The sequence below is a fragment of the Salmo salar genome, chromosome ssa11 (assembly GCF_905237065.1).
Source record: "Salmo salar chromosome ssa11, Ssal_v3.1, whole genome shotgun sequence".
NCBI classification, from domain to species: Eukaryota; Metazoa; Chordata; class Actinopteri; order Salmoniformes; family Salmonidae; genus Salmo; species Salmo salar.
Window position 1 is genome coordinate 110,374,184 of NC_059452.1, and position 22,490 is coordinate 110,396,673.

The 22,490-nt window shown below is 46.9% G+C and overlaps 1 protein-coding gene across 1 annotated transcript in view; it reads left to right on the forward strand.

The window, feature by feature from the left end:
• Positions 1-667: 667 nt before the first annotated feature.
• The window catches only part of LOC106592268 (dixin-A), a 150,727-nt gene continuing 128,904 nt past the window's right edge, over positions 668-22,490 (forward strand). Inside the window, exons 1-5 of the mRNA XM_045688922.1 lie at positions 668-930; positions 9,479-9,608; positions 13,883-14,005; positions 18,508-18,721; positions 19,427-19,516. Coding sequence (XP_045544878.1) covers positions 868-930; positions 9,479-9,608; positions 13,883-14,005; positions 18,508-18,721; positions 19,427-19,516 — 620 coding nt within the window. The 5' untranslated portion in view covers positions 668-867. The remainder of the gene's footprint in view (positions 931-9,478; positions 9,609-13,882; positions 14,006-18,507; positions 18,722-19,426; positions 19,517-22,490) is intronic.

A 22,490-nucleotide genomic window follows, 5' to 3' on the forward strand; every position in this document is an offset into this window, starting at 1 on the left:
AGCACTTTGAGATATCAGCTGATGTACGAAGGGCTATATAAATACATTTGATTTGATTTTGATTTGACTTCTCCATATTGATGTTGGTTTTACGTTATGCCTGACTTTCTTAGCGGATGTACAATCATAGCAAATTTAATTATGGGGCGTTTCAGGCCCTGGAGTGAAAATAATTGTAAGGGCTGAGGGGCTTACATTTACAACTTCCCTTGTTGGCTAATTGTTTGGAAGGACTGCAAAGATGGCTGTGGTGATTCCCTCAAGGGCATAATGTGAGGGTAAGTGGAGGAGGGTGTCTTTTATGTGTTTGAAACCCAGCCATTGTCTCACAGGCCAAAAATGCAGCTGTGCTGATTAAGTTATACACTTTCCAAGCCACCGGAGTTTGACACTTGACTACAGTTTGCATTGAATTGTGGGTCATACCAACCCCATAATATCAAGGTACTTCACTCGCTACCTCGAGCTAAATCGAGGGCCGAGGGGGTAACGTTTGTGATTTTGGATCTCCACTTAAGATAGCAATCAAACTGCATATCCGTTTTCTGCGGTCAGAGGGAGGAAATGCACGTGTTCCGGCTGCAGCCCGAGCCCGAGGGGATCCGCCCGCTGTTACCATGGCGACGGGGACGCGGAGGCTGCGCCTGCGCACTGGTTCTCGCCGTATCCCGTTTCAAACAAGCGCAGGGAGAACGTTCTCACGGTTTCCATGGGAGACAAGTACGTTTATGATATCAGCTAGCTAACGGGGGCTACCGTTAACTTTACTCAGTGCAGCTTCCTCATCTGCTACACTTGCTTTGTATGTTCTCTAGCGGTAGTTTAACATAACGGCCCGTCTGTCGCCCGGTTCGAGCAGACGGTAGGATGAACCCGTCGCTCTGTAAAGGTATTCGGCTGGACGATGTTCACCGGGACGGCTTCAATGAGGTACCGTTACAACCTAGCTAGCTAGCTAGCACTGGAAGAGTTGTGTGTGTGCTTGTTTCTGTCTGTAACATTATTTGGGGTCTTTCTTAGCTAAATGACTCTCCTTTACCAAACCAGTTAGCTAGCTTGTTGAGTAGTTAGTTAGGTAGTTAGTTTAGTTGGTTGGTTAGTTAGTTTAGTAGATTAGTAGAGGTTTAGTTCTGGGTCTGTTTTTATGGTTCTGAAGTTAGCCTGATGATGAGAGACACTAGAGCAGTGTCGAGACCCTGGGAACTGCAGTGGGGGTCGCCAAAATGGAAAAACACTATTAACACTACATATTATTGTATAGGACAATATACAAACGTTGTTGAGAAAGATCATTTGAAAGAAAATGTTAATGAGTAAATGTATTTATTGTTTTATTTTCATTTTGATAAGAGATGAAAATGCAATGAACTAAAAGTGATTTGTTGATGTAAAAATCTACCTTACCGATTTAAAGCTTGTCATTAGATTTGGGGTGGGGTGGGAGTGGTTAGCTGTTCAGACTGGCCCAACACTGGTTTAAACTATCAACACCAAACCAATGGTTAGCTGTTCAGACTGGCCCAACACTGGTTTAAACTATCAACACCAAACCAATGGTTATCTGTTCAGACTGGCCCAACACTGGTTTAAACTATCAACACCAAACCTGCTGTTATCTGTTCAGACTGGCCCAACACTGGTTTAAACTATCAACACCAAACCAATGGTTAGCTGTTCAGACTGGCCCAACACTGGTTTAAACTATCAACACCAAACCAATGGTTATCTGTTCAGACTGGCCCAACACTGGTTTAAACTATCAACACCAAACCAATGGTTAGCTGTTCAGACTGGCCCAACACTGGTTTAAACTATCAACACCAAACCAATGGTTATCTGTTCAGACTGGCCCAACACTGGTTTAAACTATCAACACCAAACCAATGGTTATCTGTTCAGACTGGCCCAACACTGGTTTAAACTATCAACACCAAACCTGCTGTTATCTGTTCAGACTGGCCCAACACTGGTTTAAACTATCAACACCAAACCAATGGTTAGCTGTTCAGACTGGCCCAACACTGGTTTAAACTATCAACACCAAACCAATGGTTAGCTGTTCAGACTGGCCCAACACTGGTTTAAACATTCAACACCAAACCAACGGTTATCTGTTCAGACTGGCCCAACACTGGTTTAAACATTCAACACCAAACCAACGGTTAGCTGTTCAGACTGGCCCAACACTGGTTTAAACTATCAACACCAAACCAATGGTTAGCTGTTCAGACTGGCCCAACACTGGTTTAAACTATCAACACCAAACCAATGGTTAACTGTTCAGACTGGCCCAACACTGGTTTAAACATTCAACACCAAACCAATGGTTTGCTGTTCAGACTGGCCCAACACTGGTTTAAACATTCAACACCAAACCAATGGTTAACTGTTCAGACTGGCCCAACACTAGTTTAAACTATCAACACTAAACCTGCTGTTAGCTGTTCAGACTGGCCCAACACTGGCTTAAGCTATCAACACCAAACCAACGGTTATCTGTTCAGACTGGCCCAACACTGGTTTAAACATTCAACACCAAACCAATGGTTAGCTGTTCAGACTGGCCCAACACTGGTTTAAACTATCAACACCAAACCAATGGTTATCTGTTCAGACTGGCCCAACACTGGTTTAAACTATCAACACCAAACCAATGGTTAACTGTTCAGACTGGCCCAACACTAGTTTAAACTATCAACACTAAACCTGCTGTTAGCTGTTCAGACTGGCCCAACACTGGTTTAAACTATCAACACCAAACCAATGGTTAGCTGTTCAGACTGGCCCAACACTGGTTTAAACATTCAACACCAAACCAATGGTTAACTGTTCAGACTGGCCCAACACTGGTTTAAACATTCAACACCAAACCAATGGTTTGCTGTTCAGACTGGCCCAACACTGGTTTAAACATTCAACACCAAACCAATGGTTAACTGTTCAGACTGGCCCAACACTAGTTTAAACTATCAACACTAAACCTGCTGTTAGCTGTTCAGACTGGCCCAACACTGGTTTAAACATTCAACACCAAACCAATGGTTAACTGTTCAGACTGGCCCAACACTAGTTTAAACTATCAACACTAAACCTGCTGTTAGCTGTTCAGACTGGCCCAACACTGGTTTAAACATTCAACACCAAACCAACGGTTAGCTGTTCAGACTGGCCCAACACTGGTTTAAACATTCAACACCAAACCAACGGTTATCTGTTCAGACTGGCCCAACACTGGTTTAAACTATCAACACCAAACCAACGGTTATCTGTTCAGACTGGCCCAACTTAGATTGCTTGTTAAAGGCTTAGGGCTGACCCCATTTAATCAACTGGTTGATTGTTTGGTTGATAGGCTGTTGGTCGACCGAGATATCTTTAGTCGAGCAGTAGCAAAAAATAAATAAATATTGTCTGTCTGAGTGGACTGATCCATTGTGGAGGCCGTGGGGGTGACACAGTCCATCAGTCTAAGACGTGCTATTGAAATTATTATATTACCACAACATGTTATATTACGTAACAACAATGGTGAATCATTAATAAATATTATTTGATCCCGTGCTGGATAGTGGTCACTGTCCATGGTTCTGAAACACATCAGTGTGCTGTTGAATTGGCACCTTTTCCTAGAACATGTTGTTATGTGCATAACAGCAAAGTTAACCAGCATATTGGTGTTGAGAACAATGCGGCGGAGGCAGCAGTGGAGTTAGGAGACGAGAAAACAGCCCTTTCCTTAAATTGTCTAAGAAAAGTGAGGAAAGAGAAAACCATAACTTAATTAGGTCTATAATCAGTAGCCTAACTGTTAAATGTGCCTGGCTTTATAAATCATCAATATTTTTCTACAGAAATAAGACAGATCCTACTTCTGCTGCCTGTTTGAGTGTTTGTTTAATAGCCTACTGATTCCCTGAGCACCAAGACTCACACAACTACAACATGTTGGATAAACAAGCTCACAAATGTGGCTGTTTTTAGTCTTTGCTGTAATAAAGGTTTACTTTTTGTTTTGTGTTAGAATAGCTTCTCTTGTATTGTTTATAGTTTATTTACTGTTGTTTACACTGTTCCAAATTGTCATAATAATAATCAATTTTTTCTTGATCTCCTTGAGATTGTTAGTATTACAATAATAGTAGGCTCTGTATAATAGCCTTGTATAACCACCATGGAGCTGTAGGCCTAAGAGCGCATCCTGTTTAGTCTCAATACTGTAACTTACTTAGGCCCACATTTCAATACTTCTATAGGCTACTGTATCAATCAATCGTTAATTAGTTCTTGTCATCACACAGCATACAAGTTATTCATCGTTTGAAATGCAATCAAGCATTTTAGTTTTTATATAAAATAACAAAGCAACCCGTGAATAATTCACATAAATAATAGACTAAATAAACCGTTCCATGTCGGCAGTTTTTAGTCTTTGCTGTAATAAAGCCCCTCCTCCCCAAAACAACAATTTACTACCGGCTCTCTGTGTTTATAGTTTATTCAGTGTTTACATTGTTCCAAACGGTCAGAAAAATGGTATTGTAATCTAACAGTACCTGTTGGGGCACACATAACGTGCACGCAGCCTGTGCTCCTCACCTTATTTTTCTTCATCTCCAGTGTTTTCCACAACTAGTCACATTTATTCCACACATCTGACTTCCCCTTTACCTCCCAAGAAACCAAACATTCCCTGTTTTCGAGTTTATTTGTAACATCGCATCCATTTTCACATGTTCGGAGTTTGTTATAACCAATTTATTAACGTGATTATGATACGCTATAGGTCAGGCCCTATTGGTCAAGTGCATGCGATGCATACATGTGCCACTTAAAGAGAGCAAAGGGTTTGAGGCGATAAGGAATGTTTTTTCCTAAACAAATGAAGTATTTTGGTAACAGGACTTTTCACTCAGAGGTGTCTAATGATTTGGCAGATTCAGAAACACGGACAGCACGATTAACACTGTTGATGTTCTGTGGTGGTCGCTGCAGCAGGGAGCAGAGAGAGACAGCTGATGCTAGTCACACAGTCACTCACTGTCATATTTGTAATTTTTTTTATACAGTGCCCGAACAGTCTGAGCCCGACACATTTTAAATCATTTGCGGTCAGACTCCCTCTAGTCATCTGTGTGTCTTAATTATTTCATCAAACAGATAACTGAAAGCATCAGACAAGCTCAGTGCATATACCCTATATTGACACCTTTTCAAATTAGTGGATTCGGTTATTTCAGATACACCCGTCTGGCAGTCTGACGGACAAATCTGGGTTTGCCAGGAGAACGCTACCTGCCCGAATGCGTAGTGTCAACTGTAACGTTTGGTGGAGGAGGAATAATGGTCTGGGGCTGTTTTTCATGGTTCAGGCCCCTTAGTTCCAGTGAAGGGAAATCTGAACGCTACAGCCTACAATGACATTCTAGATGATTCTGTGCTTCCAACTTTGTGGCAACAGTTTGGGGAAGGCCCTTTCCTGTTTCAGCATGACAATGCCCCCGTGCACAAAGCGAGGTCCATACAGAAATGGTTTGTTGAGATCGGTGTGGAAGAACTTGACTGGCATGCACTTAGTCCTGACCTCAACCCTGTCGAACACCTTTGGGATGAATTGGAACGTTGACTGTGAGCCAGGCCTAATCGCCCAACATCAGTGCCCGACCTCACTAATGCTCTTGTGGCTGAATGGAAGCAAGTCCCCGCAGCAATGTTTCAACATCTAGTGGAAAGCCTTCCCAGAAGAGTGGAGGCTGTTATAGCAGCAATGTTCCAACATCTAGTGGAAAGCCTTCCCAGAAGAGTGGAGGCTGTTATAGCAGCAATGTTCCAACATCTAGTGGAAAGCCTTCCCAGAAGAGAGGAGGCTGTTATATCAGCAATGATCCAACATCTAGTGGAAAGCCTTCCCAGAAGAGTGGAGGCTGTTATATCAGCAATGTTCCAACATCTAGTGGAAAGCCTTCCCAGAAGAGTGGAGGCTGTTATAGCAGCGAAGGCGGAACCAACTTCATATTAATACCCATGATTTTGGAATGAGATGTTCGACGAGCAGGTGTCCACATACTTTTGGTCATGAGGTGTAGTTGATATGATTAAAACACATAGGATGTGTCTATATGTTGAAAAATACACTTTTTAAAATTTTGACCAAAGAACATTATTCCCTGGTCAACCAATATATTTTTAGTCGGGGACATCCCTACAAAGGATATATGATACAATATATATTTTTGGAACTATAACCATTTGAAATATGCATAAATGAACAGGGGTTTGAATGAGAACCATAGGAATACAGTGGTTGCTATTTTAAATGGTCCTGCTCCATGGCCAATTAAGCTACAAGACCAATTTAAAACGTTCAGCTTATCCTAACTTCAAATTCTAACCTTTATAACCTTTATAAACTATAATCTATTTTAATTTGCCACATTATCATGAAATAACTCAGTAGTTCTTGAAAGGCTAGAGACACCAAACCAACTCTCACATGTTCAGGCTAGAGACACCAAACCAACTTTCACATGTTCAGGCTAGAGACACCAAACCAACTCTCACATGTTCAGGCTAGAGACACCAAACCAACTCTCACATGTTCAGGCTAGAGACACCAAACCAACTCTCACATGTTCAGGCTAGAGACACCAAACCAACTCTCACATGTTCAGGCTAGAGACACCAAACCAACTTTCACATGTTCAGGCTAGAGACACCAAACCAACTTTCACATGTTCAGGCTAGAGACACCAAACCAACTTTCACATGTTCAGGCTAGAGACACCAAACCAACTCTCACATGTTCAGGCTAGAGACACCAAACCAACTTTCACATGTTCAGGCTAGAGACACCAAACCAACTCTCACATGTTCAGGCTAGAGACACCAAACCAACTTTCACATGTTCAGGCTAGAGACACCAAACCAACTCTCACATGTTCAGGCTAGAGACACCAAACCAACTTTAGCATGTTCAGGCTAGAGACACCAAACCAACTTTCACATGTTCAGGCTAGAGACACCAAACCAACTCTCACATGTTCAGGCTAGAGACACCAAACCAACTTTCACATGTTCAGGCTAGAGACACCAAACCAACTTTCACATGTTCAGGCTAGAGACACCAAACCAACTCTCACATGTTCAGGCTAGAGACACCAAACCAACTTTCACATGTTCAGGCTAGAGACACCAAACCAACTTTCACATGTTCAGGTTAGAGACACCAAACCAACTTTCACATGTTCAGGCTAGAGACACCAAACCAACTCTCACATGTTCAGGCTAGAGACACCAAACCAACTCTCACATGTTCAGGCTAGAGACACCAAACCAACTTTCACATGTTCAGGCTAGAGACACCAAACCAACTCTCACATGTTCAGGCTAGAGACACCAAACCAACTTTCACATGTTCAGGCTAGAGACACCAAACCAACTTTCACATGTTCAGGCTAGAGACACCAAACCAACTTTCACATGTTCAGGCTAGAGACACCAAACCAACTTTAGCATGTTCAGGCTATCCTATCTTAAAATTCGTACAACCTTTTTAGTTCTTTAGGTCTGTGTTCCGGCATCTGAAGTTAGTTGCAATTAATTGCAAAGTCCCTCTTTGCCATGCAAATGAACTAAATCCCCCCAAAACATTTCCACTGCATTTCAGCCCTGCCACAAAAGGACCAGCTGACATAATGTCATTGATTCTCTCGTTAACACAGGTGTGAGTGTTGACGAGGACAAGGCTGGAGATCACTCTGTCATGCTGAGTTTGAATAACAGACTGGAAGCTTCAAAAGGAGGGTGGTGCTTGGAATCATTGTTCTTCCTCTGTCATCCACGGTTACCTGCAAGTAAACTTGCCATCATCATTGCTTTGCACAAAAAGGGCTTCACAGGCAAGGATATTGCTGCCAGTAAAATTGCACCTAAATCAACCATTTATCGGATCATCAAGAACGTTCAGCCACGTCTCAGTGAAACGTAAGATGTTGCAGTTTTTAATGACCCGTTGGTGGGATGATTTTAATATTAGGTTTACATTTTATTTTCTAATGATTGCACGTTAGCAAGAAGAATGGAAGGCATTGGGAGTTTACTCGCTCGCCTCCGGATTCTCAGAAGGATCCCCAGTCTGAGTCCCCTTTTCTGGCGTCTTTTCTTCATGCAAAAGGCGTGGATCTGGGCCTGTTCCAGCGAAAGCAGGATATCCTTCTCATCGGACACGTTAAAGGAAAAAGTTTCTTCCAGTCCGCTGTGAATAATCGCTGTTCTGATGTCCAGAAGTTATTTTCGGTCAATAGAGACAGTGGCAGCAACATTATGTACACAATAAGTTTAAAAAACAAGTTACACAAAACGCAAAAATAATATAAAAATTGCACAATTGGTTGGGAGAATTTAAAATGTCAGCCATAGTCTTCGGCGCCATCTTAATCTTAAGCACGTTGAAAAAGTAGGTGCAAACAAAGAAATTAAGGAGCACAGTGAAAAATATTTCAGGTATTAAAACTAGAATCCTTAATTCTTCTAGGCGCTCTGGTGCTTCTAAATTAAAATTCCAGGTAGCACAGCAAAATATTTAGGCACAATATGGGAGTTAAATGGGCCCACTGTAGAGCCCTCCACTGTAAATTGACCGAATTATCACGATAACGATATGTTTATGACATTAATGATCACCACATTTTTTTTATTTTAACTATTGCTACATGAAATGTTGTAGCTATCAATTGTCCCATTAACAATCACCCATATTAGGAAATGTATTTCATTTTATTTCAAACTTCACATTTCTCTAATAGGGCCCTATAGTTTATTTATCGTAATGAATGATATCAGAAAAATGTCCACGCTAAATGGTTGGTTTGGTCTGTGTGGTGGGTTTATCGTCCCATCTCTACTGTATAGTAAGTGGTGGGTTTATCATCCCATCTCTACTGTATAGTAAGTGGTGGGTTTATCGTCCCATCTCTACTGTATAGTAAGTGGTGGGTTTATCGTCCCATCTCTACTGTATAGTAAGTGGAGGGTTTATCGTCCCATCTCTACTGTATAGTAAGTGGAGGGTTTATCGTCCCATCTCTACTGTATAGTAAGTGGTGGGTTTATCGTCCCATCTCTACTGTATAGTAAGTGGAGGGTTTATCGTCCCATCTCTACTGTATAGTAAGTGGAGGGTTTATCATCCCATCTCTACTTCATGGGAAGGCAATAGTTGTGTTATATTGTTTCATCACCAGGCTAGCGTGGGTCCCTGGGTCTTTAAATCCAACACTAACCGTAATACTGTCAAATTCATTGATTGAGCTCTGGATGTAAGGAATCTATAATATCAACATGATATGAGGTCAAAATTAGAACTTTAAACATATTTTGAAGCTGTGTGTGTGTGTGTGTGTGTGTGTGTGTGTGTGTGTGTGTGTGTGTGTGTGTGTGTGTGTGTGTGTGTGTGTGTGTGTGTGTGTGTGTGTGTGTGTAGCAGCAGCTGTCTACCTATGTATTGTGGGTGAACAGCCAGTTGAAGAGGCGACCAGGCCTGAAGCCCATCACAAACCTCAGAGTGGACCTGCAGGATGGAGTGGTGCTGTCACAGCTGGTGGAGATAGTGGGTTAGTACTCACACCACCACACCTAGCACACCTACCACAACACACCTACCACACCACACCACCCTACCACACCTACCAGCTGGTGGAGATAGTGGGTTAGTACTCACACACACCTACCACACCAACACCACACACCTACCACACCACCACACCTACCACACACACCTACCACACCACCTACCAAACCTACCACACCACCACACCTACCACACCACACCACCTACCACACCAACACCACACACCTACCAGCTGGTGGAGATAGTGGGTTAGTACTCACACACACCTACCACACCTACAACAACACACCAACCACACCACCTACCACACCACCAACCACACCACTACACCAACCACACCACCACTACACCAACCACACCACCACTACACCAACCACACCACCACTACACCAACCACACCACCACTACACCAACCACACCACCACACCACCAACCACACCACCAACCACACCACCACACCTACCACACCACCACACCTACCACACCACCACACCTACCACACCACTACACCTACCACACCACTACACCAACCACACCACCACACCACCAACCACACCTACCACACCACCAACCACACCTACCACACCACCAACCACACCACCACACCACCAACCACACCACCAACCACACCACCACACCTACCACACCACTACACCTACCACACCACCACACCACTACACCAACCACACCACCACACCACTACACCAACCACACCACCACACCACCCCCCCCCACCACACCACACCACCACACTTACCACACCACCAACAACACACCACACACCAACCACACCACCACACCTACCACACCACCACACCACACCGCCACACCACACCACACCACCACACCACCACACCACCACACCACACCACCACACCACTACACCAACCACACCACCACACCACTACACCAACCACACCACCACACCTACAACACCACACCACCACACCACCACACCACACCACCACACTTACCACACCACCAACAACACACCACACACCAACCACACCACCACACCTACCACACCACCACACCACACCACCACACCTACAACAACACACCAACCACACCACCACACCACACCTACCACACCACACAACACACCACCACCACACCACCACATCACACCAACACCCCACCACACCACCATAACACACCACCACCACAACACACACACCACCACACCACCACATCACACCAACACCCCACCACACCACCATAACACACCACCACCACAACACACCACCACCACCACACCACCACCACCACACCACCACCACCACACCACCATGCTACACCATACTACACCACACCATACTACACCATACTACACCATGCTACACCATGCTACACCATACTACACCATACTACACTACACCACACCATACTACACCATACTACACCATACTACACCATACTACACTACACCATACTACACCATATTACACTACACCACACTACACCATGCTACACCATACTACACTACACCATACTACACTACACCATGCTACACTACACCATGCTACACCATACTACACTACACCACACTACACCATGCTACACCATACTACACCATACTACACTACACCACACCATACTACACCATACTACACCATACTACACTACACCATACTACACTACACCATACTACACTACACCATGCTACACCATACTACACCACACCATGCTACACCATACTACACCACACTACACCATGCTACACTACACCACACCATGCTACACCATACTACACTACACCACACTACACCACACTACACCATACTACACTTCACCGTACTACACTACACCACACTACACCATACTACACTACACCACACCACACTACACTACACCACACCATGCTACACCATACTACACCATGCTACACCATGCTACAGTACACCATACTACACTACGCCACACTACACCATGCTACACCATGCTACACTACACCATACTACACTACGCCACACCATACTACACCATGCTACACTACACCATACTACACCGCATCACACCATACTACACCACACCACACCACGCTACACCATGCTACACCATGCTACACCATGCTACACCATACTATACCATACTACATCGCACCACACCATACTACACCACACTACACCATACTACACCATACGATACCATACTACACCACACCATACTACACCATACTACACCACACCATACTACACCATACTACACTACACCACACCATACTACACCATACTACACTACACCACACCATACTACACTACACCACACCACACCATACTACACTACACTACACTACACCACACCATACTACACCATACTACACCATACTACACTACACTACACTACACTACACCATACTACACCATACTACACCATACTACACTACACTACACCACACCATACTACACTACACCACACCACACTACACCACACCATACTACACTACACCACACTATACTACACCATACTACACTACACTACACCATACTACACCATACTACACCATACTACACTACACTACACCACACCATACTACACCATACTACACCATACTACACTACACCACACCATACTACACCATACTACACCATACTACACCATACTACACCACACCATACTACACCACACTACACTACACCACACCATACTACACCATACTACACCACACAATACTACACCACACTACACTACACCACACCATACTACACCATACTACACTACACCATACTACACCATACTACACCATACTACACCACACCATACTACACCATACTACACCACACCATACTACACCATACTACACCATACTACACCACACCATACTACACCATACTACACCATACTACACCACACCATACTACACCATACTACACCATACCATACTACACCATACTACACTACACTTCACCATACTACACCATACTACACCATACTACACCATACTACACCACACCATACTACACCATACTACACCACACCATACTACACCATACTACACCATACTACACTACACTACACCATAGAAACCATAGCTGTCATCTGATATTAAACAATTTAATTTATAATTTGTTTGTTTTTATTTTGTCCTTTTTAATTTGTTTTGTGTTAAGTGTGTTGAGACAGGAAATGCACTTTAAATGAATGATAATTTGACTTCTGGGTAAGTGAGATTATCTTGTGAAAGTTGTGAAACAAGTATGATTACGGTTGTGTGAAGGAGGGAATCGAAGTTTCCTCCGTCGTGTGAACACACAAAGCAGTCGAATAGAAGCAATAAACAGGGAAGCTGTTTTCAACACAATCTCACATCCAGCACTTTGGTTAGTTTACCTGGAGAATGCCGGGCCGTCGTTTAATGGAAATAGAACTGCTTTGGTTAGTTTACCTGGAGAATGCCGGGCCGTCGTTTAATGGAAATAGAACTGCTTTGGTTAGTTTACCTGGAGAATGCCGGGCCGTCGTTTAATGGAAATAGAACTGCTTTGGTTAGTTTACCTGGAGAATGCCGGGCCGTCGTTTAATGGAAATAGAACTGCTTTGGTTAGTTTACCTGGAGAATGCCGGGCCGTCGTTTAATGGAAATAGAACTGCTTTGGTTAGTTTACCTGGAGAATGCCGGGCCGTCGTTTAATGGAAATAGAACTGCTTTGGTTAGTTTACCTGGAGAATGCCGGGCCGTCGTTTAATGGAAATAGAACTGCTTTGGTTAGTTTACCTGGAGAATGCCGGGCCGTCGTTTAATGGAAATAGAACTGCTTTGGTTAGTTTACCTGGAGAATGCCGGGCCGTCGTTTAATGGAAATAGAACTGCTTTGGTTAGTTTACCTGGAGAATGCCGGGCCGTCGTTTAATGGAAATAGAACTGCTTTGGTTAGTTTACCTGGAGAATGCCGGGCCGTCGTTTAATGGAAATAGAACTGCTTTGGTTAGTTTACCTGGAGAATGCCGGGCCGTCGTTTAATGGAAATAGAACTGCAGAGCGAACGGCTCGTCTTTAGTGATTCCCCAATAACCAGAGTTCCCAGTTTAAGCACCGCTTTCTCCCAATCCTGATTCTATCAAATAATCGATGATGAAAACCCCACACCAGGACCTACTGCTGCTCGTAATCATGTAATTCTACGTGAGCCTTGACAGATTGTTGCCGTTTACACGCAGAATCTGTCCACGAGAGATTAAATGAATTATGATTTGATTTATACGATAATAATTATGCATAACCCTGCCCTTCTCCCATCCCCCGTCTCCCCCCTGCAGCGGGGGAGGTGTTGGGGGTAAACGAGGCTCCTCGGGATCGAGAGGAGAGCAGGGAGAACGTGGAGCGAGTCCTCAACTTCATCACCTCCAGACGTATACGCATGGCTCACACCACTGCTCTGGGTAACACACTCACACACTCACACTCACACACACTCACACACACTCACTCACACACACACACACACACACACACACACACACACACACACACACACACACACACACACACACACACTAACACACTCACACACACTAACACACACTAGCACACACACACACACTAGCACACACACACACTAACACACACTAACACACTCACACACACTAACACACACTAACACACACAGGGTTCCATAGCTGCAGGCAGAACAGTTGGAACTGGAGCAGCAGCACGGCCAGGTGAACTGGGGACAGCAAGGAGTCATCATACCAGGTAGTCCTGAGGTGTGGTCCTAGGGCTCAGGTCCTCCGAGAGAGAGAAAGAAAGAGAGAATTAGAGAGAGCATATTTAAATTCACACAGGACACCGGAAAAGACAAGAGAAATACTCCAGATGTAACAGACTGACCCTAGCCCCCCGACACATAAACTACTGCAGCATAAATACTGGAGGCTGAGACAGGAGGGGTCAGGAGACACTGTGGCCCCATCCGATGATACCCCCGGACAGGGCCAAACAGGCAGGATATAACCCCACCCACTTTGCCAAAGCACAGCCCCCACACCACTAGAGGGATGTCTCCAACCACCAACTTACCATCCTGAGACAAGGCCGAGTATAGCCCACAACGATCTCCGCCACGGCACAACCCAAGGGGGGCGCCAACCCAGACAGGAAGACCACACACACTAACACACACACACATTAACACACACTAACACACACACACACACACACGGGTCACTGCCTTGATGTTAGCGGAGAACGACAGGGTGTTGTCCAGGGTCACGCCGAGGCTCTTAGCACTCTGGGAGGAGGACACAATGGAGTTGTCCACCGTGTTGGCGAGATCATGGAAAGGGCAGTCCTTCCCCGGGAGGAAGAGCAGCTCCGTCTTGCCGAGGTTCAGCTTGAGGTGGTGATCCGTCATTGATATGTCTGGCAGACATGCAGAGATGCGATTCGCCTCCTGGTTATCAGAAGGGGGAAAGGAGAAGATTAATTGTGTGTCGTCTGCGTAGCAATGATATGAGAGACCATGTGAGGATATGACAGAGCCAAGTGACTTGGTGTATAGCGAGAATAGGAGAGGGCCTAGAACTGAGCCCTGGGGGACACCAGTGGTGAGAGCACGTGGTGCGGAGACGGATTCACGCCACGCCACCTGGTAGGAGCGACCTGTCAGGTAGGACGCAATCCAAGAGTGAGCCGCGCCGAAGATACCCAACTCGGAGAGGGTGGAGAGGAGGATCTGGTGGTTCACAGTATCAAAGGCAGCAGATAGGTCTAGAAGGATGAGAGCAGAGGAGAGAGAGTTAGCTTTAGCAGTGCGGAGAGCCTCCGTGACACAGAGAAGAGCAGTCTCAGTTGAATGACCAGCCTTGAAACCTGACTGATTTGAGAGTAGGAGAGAGTAGGAGGAGAGAGAGAGCGAAGGTTGCGACGGCGCAATACCATCCGAGTAGGGGCAGAGTGAGTAGTGTTGGAGGAGAGCGAGAGGGAAAAGGATACAAGGTAGTGATCGGAGACTTGGAGGGGAGTTGCAGTGAGATTAGTGGAAGAACAGCATCTAGTGAAGATGAGGTCAAGCGTATTGCCTGCCTTGTGAGTAGGGGGGGACGGTGAGAGGGTGAGGTCAAAAGAGGAGAGGAGTGGAAAGAAGGAGGCAGAGAGAAATGAGTCAAAGGTAGACGTGAGGAGGTTAAAGTCACCCAGAACTGTGAGCGGTGAGCCATCCTCAGGAAAGGAACTTATCAAGGCGTCAAGCTCATTGATGAACTCTCCAAGGGAACCTGGAGGGCGATAAATGGTAAGGATGTTAAGCTTGAATGGGCTAGTGACTGTGACAGCATGGAATTCAAATGAGGAGATAGACAGATGGGTCAGGGGAGAAAGAGAGAATGTCCACTTGGGAGAGATGAGGATTCCAGTGCCACCACCCCGCTGGCCAGATGCTTTCGGGGTGTGCGAGAACACGTGGTCGGACGAGGAGAGAGCAGTAGGAGTAGCAGTGTTTTCTGTGGTAATCCATGTTTCCGTCAGCGCCAAGAAGTCGAGGGACTGGAGGGCAGCATAGGCTGAGATGAACTCTGCCTTGTTGGCCGCAGACCGGCAGTTCCAGAGGCTGCCGGAGACCTGGAACTCCACGTGGGTCGTGCGAGCTGGGACCACCAGGTTAGAGTGGCAGCGGCCACGCGATGTGAAGCGTTTGTATGGCCTGTGCAGAGAGGAGAGAACAGGGATAGACCGACACATAGTTGATAGGCTCCAGGAGAGGCTACGCTAATGCAAAGGAGATTGGCATGAAAATGAACTAAACAACTGGGGAAGCGAGAGAGCAGGGCCTCCCTCACTAACAATTCACTAAAATGCTAAAATATAACTTTTCTAGCTACCACTAGAAATTAAAATTGATGTAAACTACAGTGGTTCAATGTTTCCAGGAATAGGCTCAAACTTAGTTTATTCCGCTAGATAACTTGGTACAGTATTCTTCCGTGAAAATCCACCTAGTGCACCGTGTCCTATGACGCCGTAGCTAACTAGCTAACTAGCATGCTAGCATCCTATAAACACACGGTTAGCACCAATACTTGCTTACAACAAGCTACCAATTGATCATTCGCGTCCGTGTCTAGTTCATAACGCAGAAGTAATTAAACGTTGGCTAGCTAACACAAAGTCAGTTCTGCTAGCTACACAAGTGGACTACACGTCTCGAATGTTCAGAAAGTTAAGCTTACGTTGCAAAAATCTTATTGACTAAAAATGATACAGCTGGTAGGGTTAGCTAGCTAGCAGTGGGCGCGTTGTAGACTGTTAGGTTAGCTAGCTAGCAGTGGGCGCGTTGTAGACTGTTAGGTTAGCTAGCTAGCAGTGGGCGCGTTGTAGACTGTTAGGTTATCTAGCTAGCAGTGGGCGCGTTGTAGACTGTTAGGTTAGCTAGCTAGCAGTGGGCGCGTTGTAGACTGTTAGGTTAGCTAGCTAGCAGTGGGCGCGTTGTAGCCAGCTTCATTTTCTAACACACACACACACACACACTAACACTAACACACACACACACACACACACACACATACTAACACACACACACACACACTAACACTAACACACACACACACTAACACACACACACACTAACACTAACACACACACACACTAACACACACACACACTAACACTAACACACTAACACACACACACACACTAACACACTAACACACACACACACACACTAACACTAAAACACACACACACCACACACACACACACTAACACACACACACTAACACTAAAACACACACACTAACACACACACACTAACACACACACACTAACACTAAAACACACACACTAACACACACACACACTAACACTAAAACACACACTAACACACACACACACACTAACACACACACACTAACACACACACACTAACACTAACACACACACACTAACACACACACACTAACACACACACACACTAACACACACACACTAACACACACACACCTGTCCCACAGTTCTCACATAATCTCTCTTTCTCCTGTGTGTGTGTGTGTGTGTGTGTGTGTGTGTGTGTGTGTGTGTGTGTGTGTGTGCTGTGTGTGTGTGTGTGTGTGTGTGTGTGTGTGTGTGTGTGTGTGTGTGTGTGTGTGTGTGTGTGTGTGTGTGTGTGTGTGTGTGTGTGTGTGTGTGTGTGTGTGTGTGTGTGTGTGTGTGTGTGTGTGATGTGTGTGTGTGTGTGTGTGTGTGTGTGTGTGTGGTGTGTGTGTGTGTGTGTGTGTGTGTGTGTGTGTGTGTGTGTGTGTGTGTGTGTGTGTGTGTGTGTGTGTGTGTGTGTGTGTGTGTGTGTGTGTGTGTGTGTGTGTGTGTGTGTGTGTGTGTGTGTGTGTGTGTGTGTGTGTGTGTGTGTGTGTGTGTGTGTGTGTGTGTGTGTGTGTGTGTGTGTGTGTGTGTGTGTGTGTGTGTGTGTGTGTGTGTGTGTGGTGTGTGTGTGTGTGTGTGTGTGTGTGGTGTGGTGTGTGTGTGTGTGTGTGTGTGTGTGTGTGTGTGTGTGTGTGTGTGTGTGTGTGTGTGTGTGTGTGTGTGTGTGTGTGTGTGTGTGTGTGTGTGTGTGTGTGTGTGTGTGTGTGTGTGTGTGTGTGTGTGTGTGTGTGTGTGTGTGTGTGTGTGTGTGTGTGTGTGTGTGTGTGTGTGTGTGTGTGTGTGTGTGTGTGTGTGTGTGTGTGTGTGTGTGTGTGTGTGTGTGTGTGTGTGTGTGTGTGTGTGTGGTGTGTGTGGTGTGTGTGTGTGTGTGTGTGTGTGTGTGTGTGTGTGTGTGTGTGTGTGTGTGTGTGTGTGTGTGTGTGTGTGGTGTGTGTGTGTGTGTGTGTGTGTGTGTGTGTGTGTGTGTGTGTGTGTGTGTGTGTGTGTGTGTGTGTGTGTGTGTGTGTGTGTGTGTGTGTGTGTGTGTGTGTAGATATAGTAAAAGGCGATCTGAAGTCAGTGATGAGGTTGATTCTGGCTCTAGCCGCCCACTTCAAACCATCAGCCAATCAGAGAGCAGCGTCCAGGGCTGCAGGGAGCATGGCTGGAGCCGCAGCCAACCACAGGACACTCTCCACCGTTGCCATGGCGCAGAGTGCAGCAACAGCATTGGCAGCCGCACGACTTGACGCAGAGAGAACAGCTAGGTACACACACACACACACACACACACACACACACACCTCCACAGGTACACACACCTCCACAAACACACCTCCACACACACACACCTCCACAGGTACACACACACACACACCTCCACAGGTACACACACACAAACACACTAACACACACACACACACACACCTCCACAGGTACACACTCACACACACACACACACACACACACACACACACACACACACACACACACACACACACACACACACACACACACACACACACACACACTCCTCTATTCAGTGTGTGTGTGTGTGTGTGTGTGTGTGTGTGTGTGTGTAGTGTGTGTGTAGTGTGTGTGTGTGTGTGTATATGTGTGTGTGTGTGTGTGTACCTGTGGAGGTGTGTGTGTGTGTGTGTGTGTGTGTACCTGTGGAGCCGTGTGTGTGTGTGTGTATAATGTGTGTGTGTGTGTATAATGTGTGTGTATGTGTGTGTATAATGTGTGTGTATAATGTGTGTGTGTAATGTCTCCAGAGGAGAGGAGGATGGAGGTGTGTGTGTGTGTGTATAATGTGTGTGTGTGTGTGTGTATAATGTGTGTGTGTGTGTGTATAATGTGTGTGTGTGTGTATAATGTGTGTGTATAATGTGTGTGTGTGTGTGTGTGTGTGTGTGTGTGTGTGTGTGTGTGTGTGTGTGGTAATGTGTGTTGTGTAACTATGTCTCCAGAGGAGAGGAGGATGGAGGGGTGTGTGTTCGTGCTCTGGTCCAGCAGTATGAGAGACGACCGCCAGACGATCCTGATACACCACCAAGCAGGTAACTACACCCCCACACTCATACCCCCACACTCATACCCCCACACCCACACTCACACACCCACACTCACACCCCCACACTCATACCCCCACACTCACACCCCCCACACTCACACCCCCCACACCCACACACCCACACTCACACCCCCCACACTCACACCCCCACACTCACACCCCCACACCCACACCCCCCACACTCACACCCCCACACTCATACCCCCACACTCACACCCCCACACTCACACCCCCACACTCACACCCCCACACTCATACCCCCACACTCACACCCCCACACTTACACCACCACACTCATACCCCCACACTCACACCCCCACACTCACACCCCCACACTCACACCCCCACACTCACACCCACACACCCACACTCACACCCCCACACTCACACCCCCACACTCATACCCCCACACTCACACCCCCACACTCACACCCCCACACCCACACCCCCACACTCACACCCCCACACTCACACCCCCACACCCACACCCCCACACTCATACCCCCACACTCACACCCCCACACTCACACCCCCACACTCACACCCCCACACTCATACCCCCACACTCACACCCCCACACTCACACCCCCACACTCATACCCCCCACACTCACACCCCCACACCCACACACCCACACTCACACCCCCACACTCACACCCCCACACTCATACCCCCACACTCACACCCCCACACTCACACCCCCACACCCATACCCCCACACTCATACCCCCACACTCACACCCCCCACACTCACACCCCCACACCCATACCCCCCACACTCACACCCCCACACTCACACCACCACACTCACACCCCCACACTCACACCCCCACACTCACACCCCCCACTCACTCATACCCCCACACTCACACCCCCACACTCACTCATACCCCCACACTCACTCATACCCCCACACTCATACCCCCACACTCATACCCCCACACTCACCCCCACACTCACACCCCCACACTCACTCATACCCACACACTCACTCCCCCACACTCACTCATACCCCACACTCACTGACACCCCCACACTCATACCCCCCACACTCATACCCCCATACACTCATACCCCCATACACTCATACCCCGACACTCACACCCCCACACTCATACCCCCCATACACTCACACCCCCACACTCACACCCCCACACTCATACCCCCATACACTCATACCCCCATACACTCATACCCCCACACTCACATCCCCACACTCATACCCCATACACTCATACCCCCACACTCACTCATACCCCCACACTCATACCCCCATACCCCCACACTCATACCCCCCACGCACTCATACCCCCACGCACTCATACCCCACACACTCATACCCCCACACTCATACCCCCACACCCATACCCCCACACTCACTCATACCCCCACACTCATACCCCCAGACACTCATACCCCCCAGACACTCATACCCCCACGCACTCATACCCCCCACACTCATACCCCCACACCCATACCCCCACACTCACTCATACCCCCACACTCATACCCCCACACTCATACCCCCCACACTCATACCCCCACACTCATACCCCCACACTCATACCCCCCCCACACTCATACCCCCCAGACACTCATACCCCCCACACACAGCCAAGTTTGATACAGGCCTAAGCAGGCTATAGTAGTAGGATTTCATAACTTGTACGAGGTGAAATCGTCATGTCAGTGGTCTTCAGGTCGGAGAGTCAGAGCTCTAGAACGAGGCCAGAGTTCGTATTCTGAGTTGGATGACCATTCAAAACGATTTGTCCCAGTCGGAGCCCAGTTGTCTTGATCGCTCGTAGGTCAGAGATTTCCGAGTTCCCAGTTGAACGCGGCATGAAGCACCATGACCATCAGTACAGTAAAAAAGCTAATTATTTTAATTTATGCTCCGCAGTGCCTCAAGTGCCATACCAACCGATCTATTTTGTTATCAAAGCTTGAGTTTTGAAATATAATATTGTTTGAGAAGAACAATATTGGCAGGCCAGGCATATAGCCACTATGCTGGGGTAATATTTTATGAATACTGCCCAGCCTCATTCCTCCAGAACTGGTTTTATTAGGTACATTAGGTACATTTTTGAAGTAATGAGTCGTAAATCACAGCTTGCTTTATGACGACGAAAGTGATCTTGACTCAGAATAGCTTGGTGACCACTGTTTTTCAGCTAAACATTCTGATGTGTTGCACCAGACTCATTATGTAGCCTGGGCCTACTGGTTGTGGGGTTGTAGCCTGGGCCTACTGGTTGTGGGGTTGTAGCCTGGGCCTACTGGTTGTGGGGTTGTAGCCTGGGCCTACTGGTTGTGGGGTTGTAGCCTGGGCCTACTGGTTGTGGGGATGTAGCCTGGGCCTACTGGTTGTGGGGTTGTAGCCTGGGCCTACTGGTTGTGTGAATGTGGGGTTGTAGCCTGGGCCTACTGGTTGTGGGGATGTAGCCTGGGCCTACTGGTTGTGGGGTTGTAGCCTGGGCCTACTGGTTGTGGGGTTGTAGCCTGGGCCTACTGGTTGTGGAGTTGTAGCATGGGCCTACTGGTTGTGGGGATGTAGCCTGGGCCTACTGGTTGTGTGAATGTGGGGTTGTAGCCTGGGCCTACTGGTTGTGGGGATGTAGCCTGGGCCTACTGGTTGTGGGGTTGTAGCCTGGGCCTACTGGTTGTGGGGATGTAGTCTGGGCCTACTGGTTGTGGGGATGTAGCCTGGGCCTACTGGTTGTGTGAATGTAGGGTTGTAGCCTGGGCCTACTGGTTGTGGGGTTGTAGCCTGGGCCTACTGGTTGTGGGGTTGTAGCCTGGGCCTACTGGTTGTGGGGATGTAGCCTGGGCCTACTGGTTGTGGGGTTGTACCCTGGGCCTACTGGTTGTGGGGATGTAGTCTGGGCCTACTGGTTGTCGGGTTGTAGCCTGGGCCTACTGGTTGTGGGGATGTAGCCTGGGCCTACTGGTTGTGG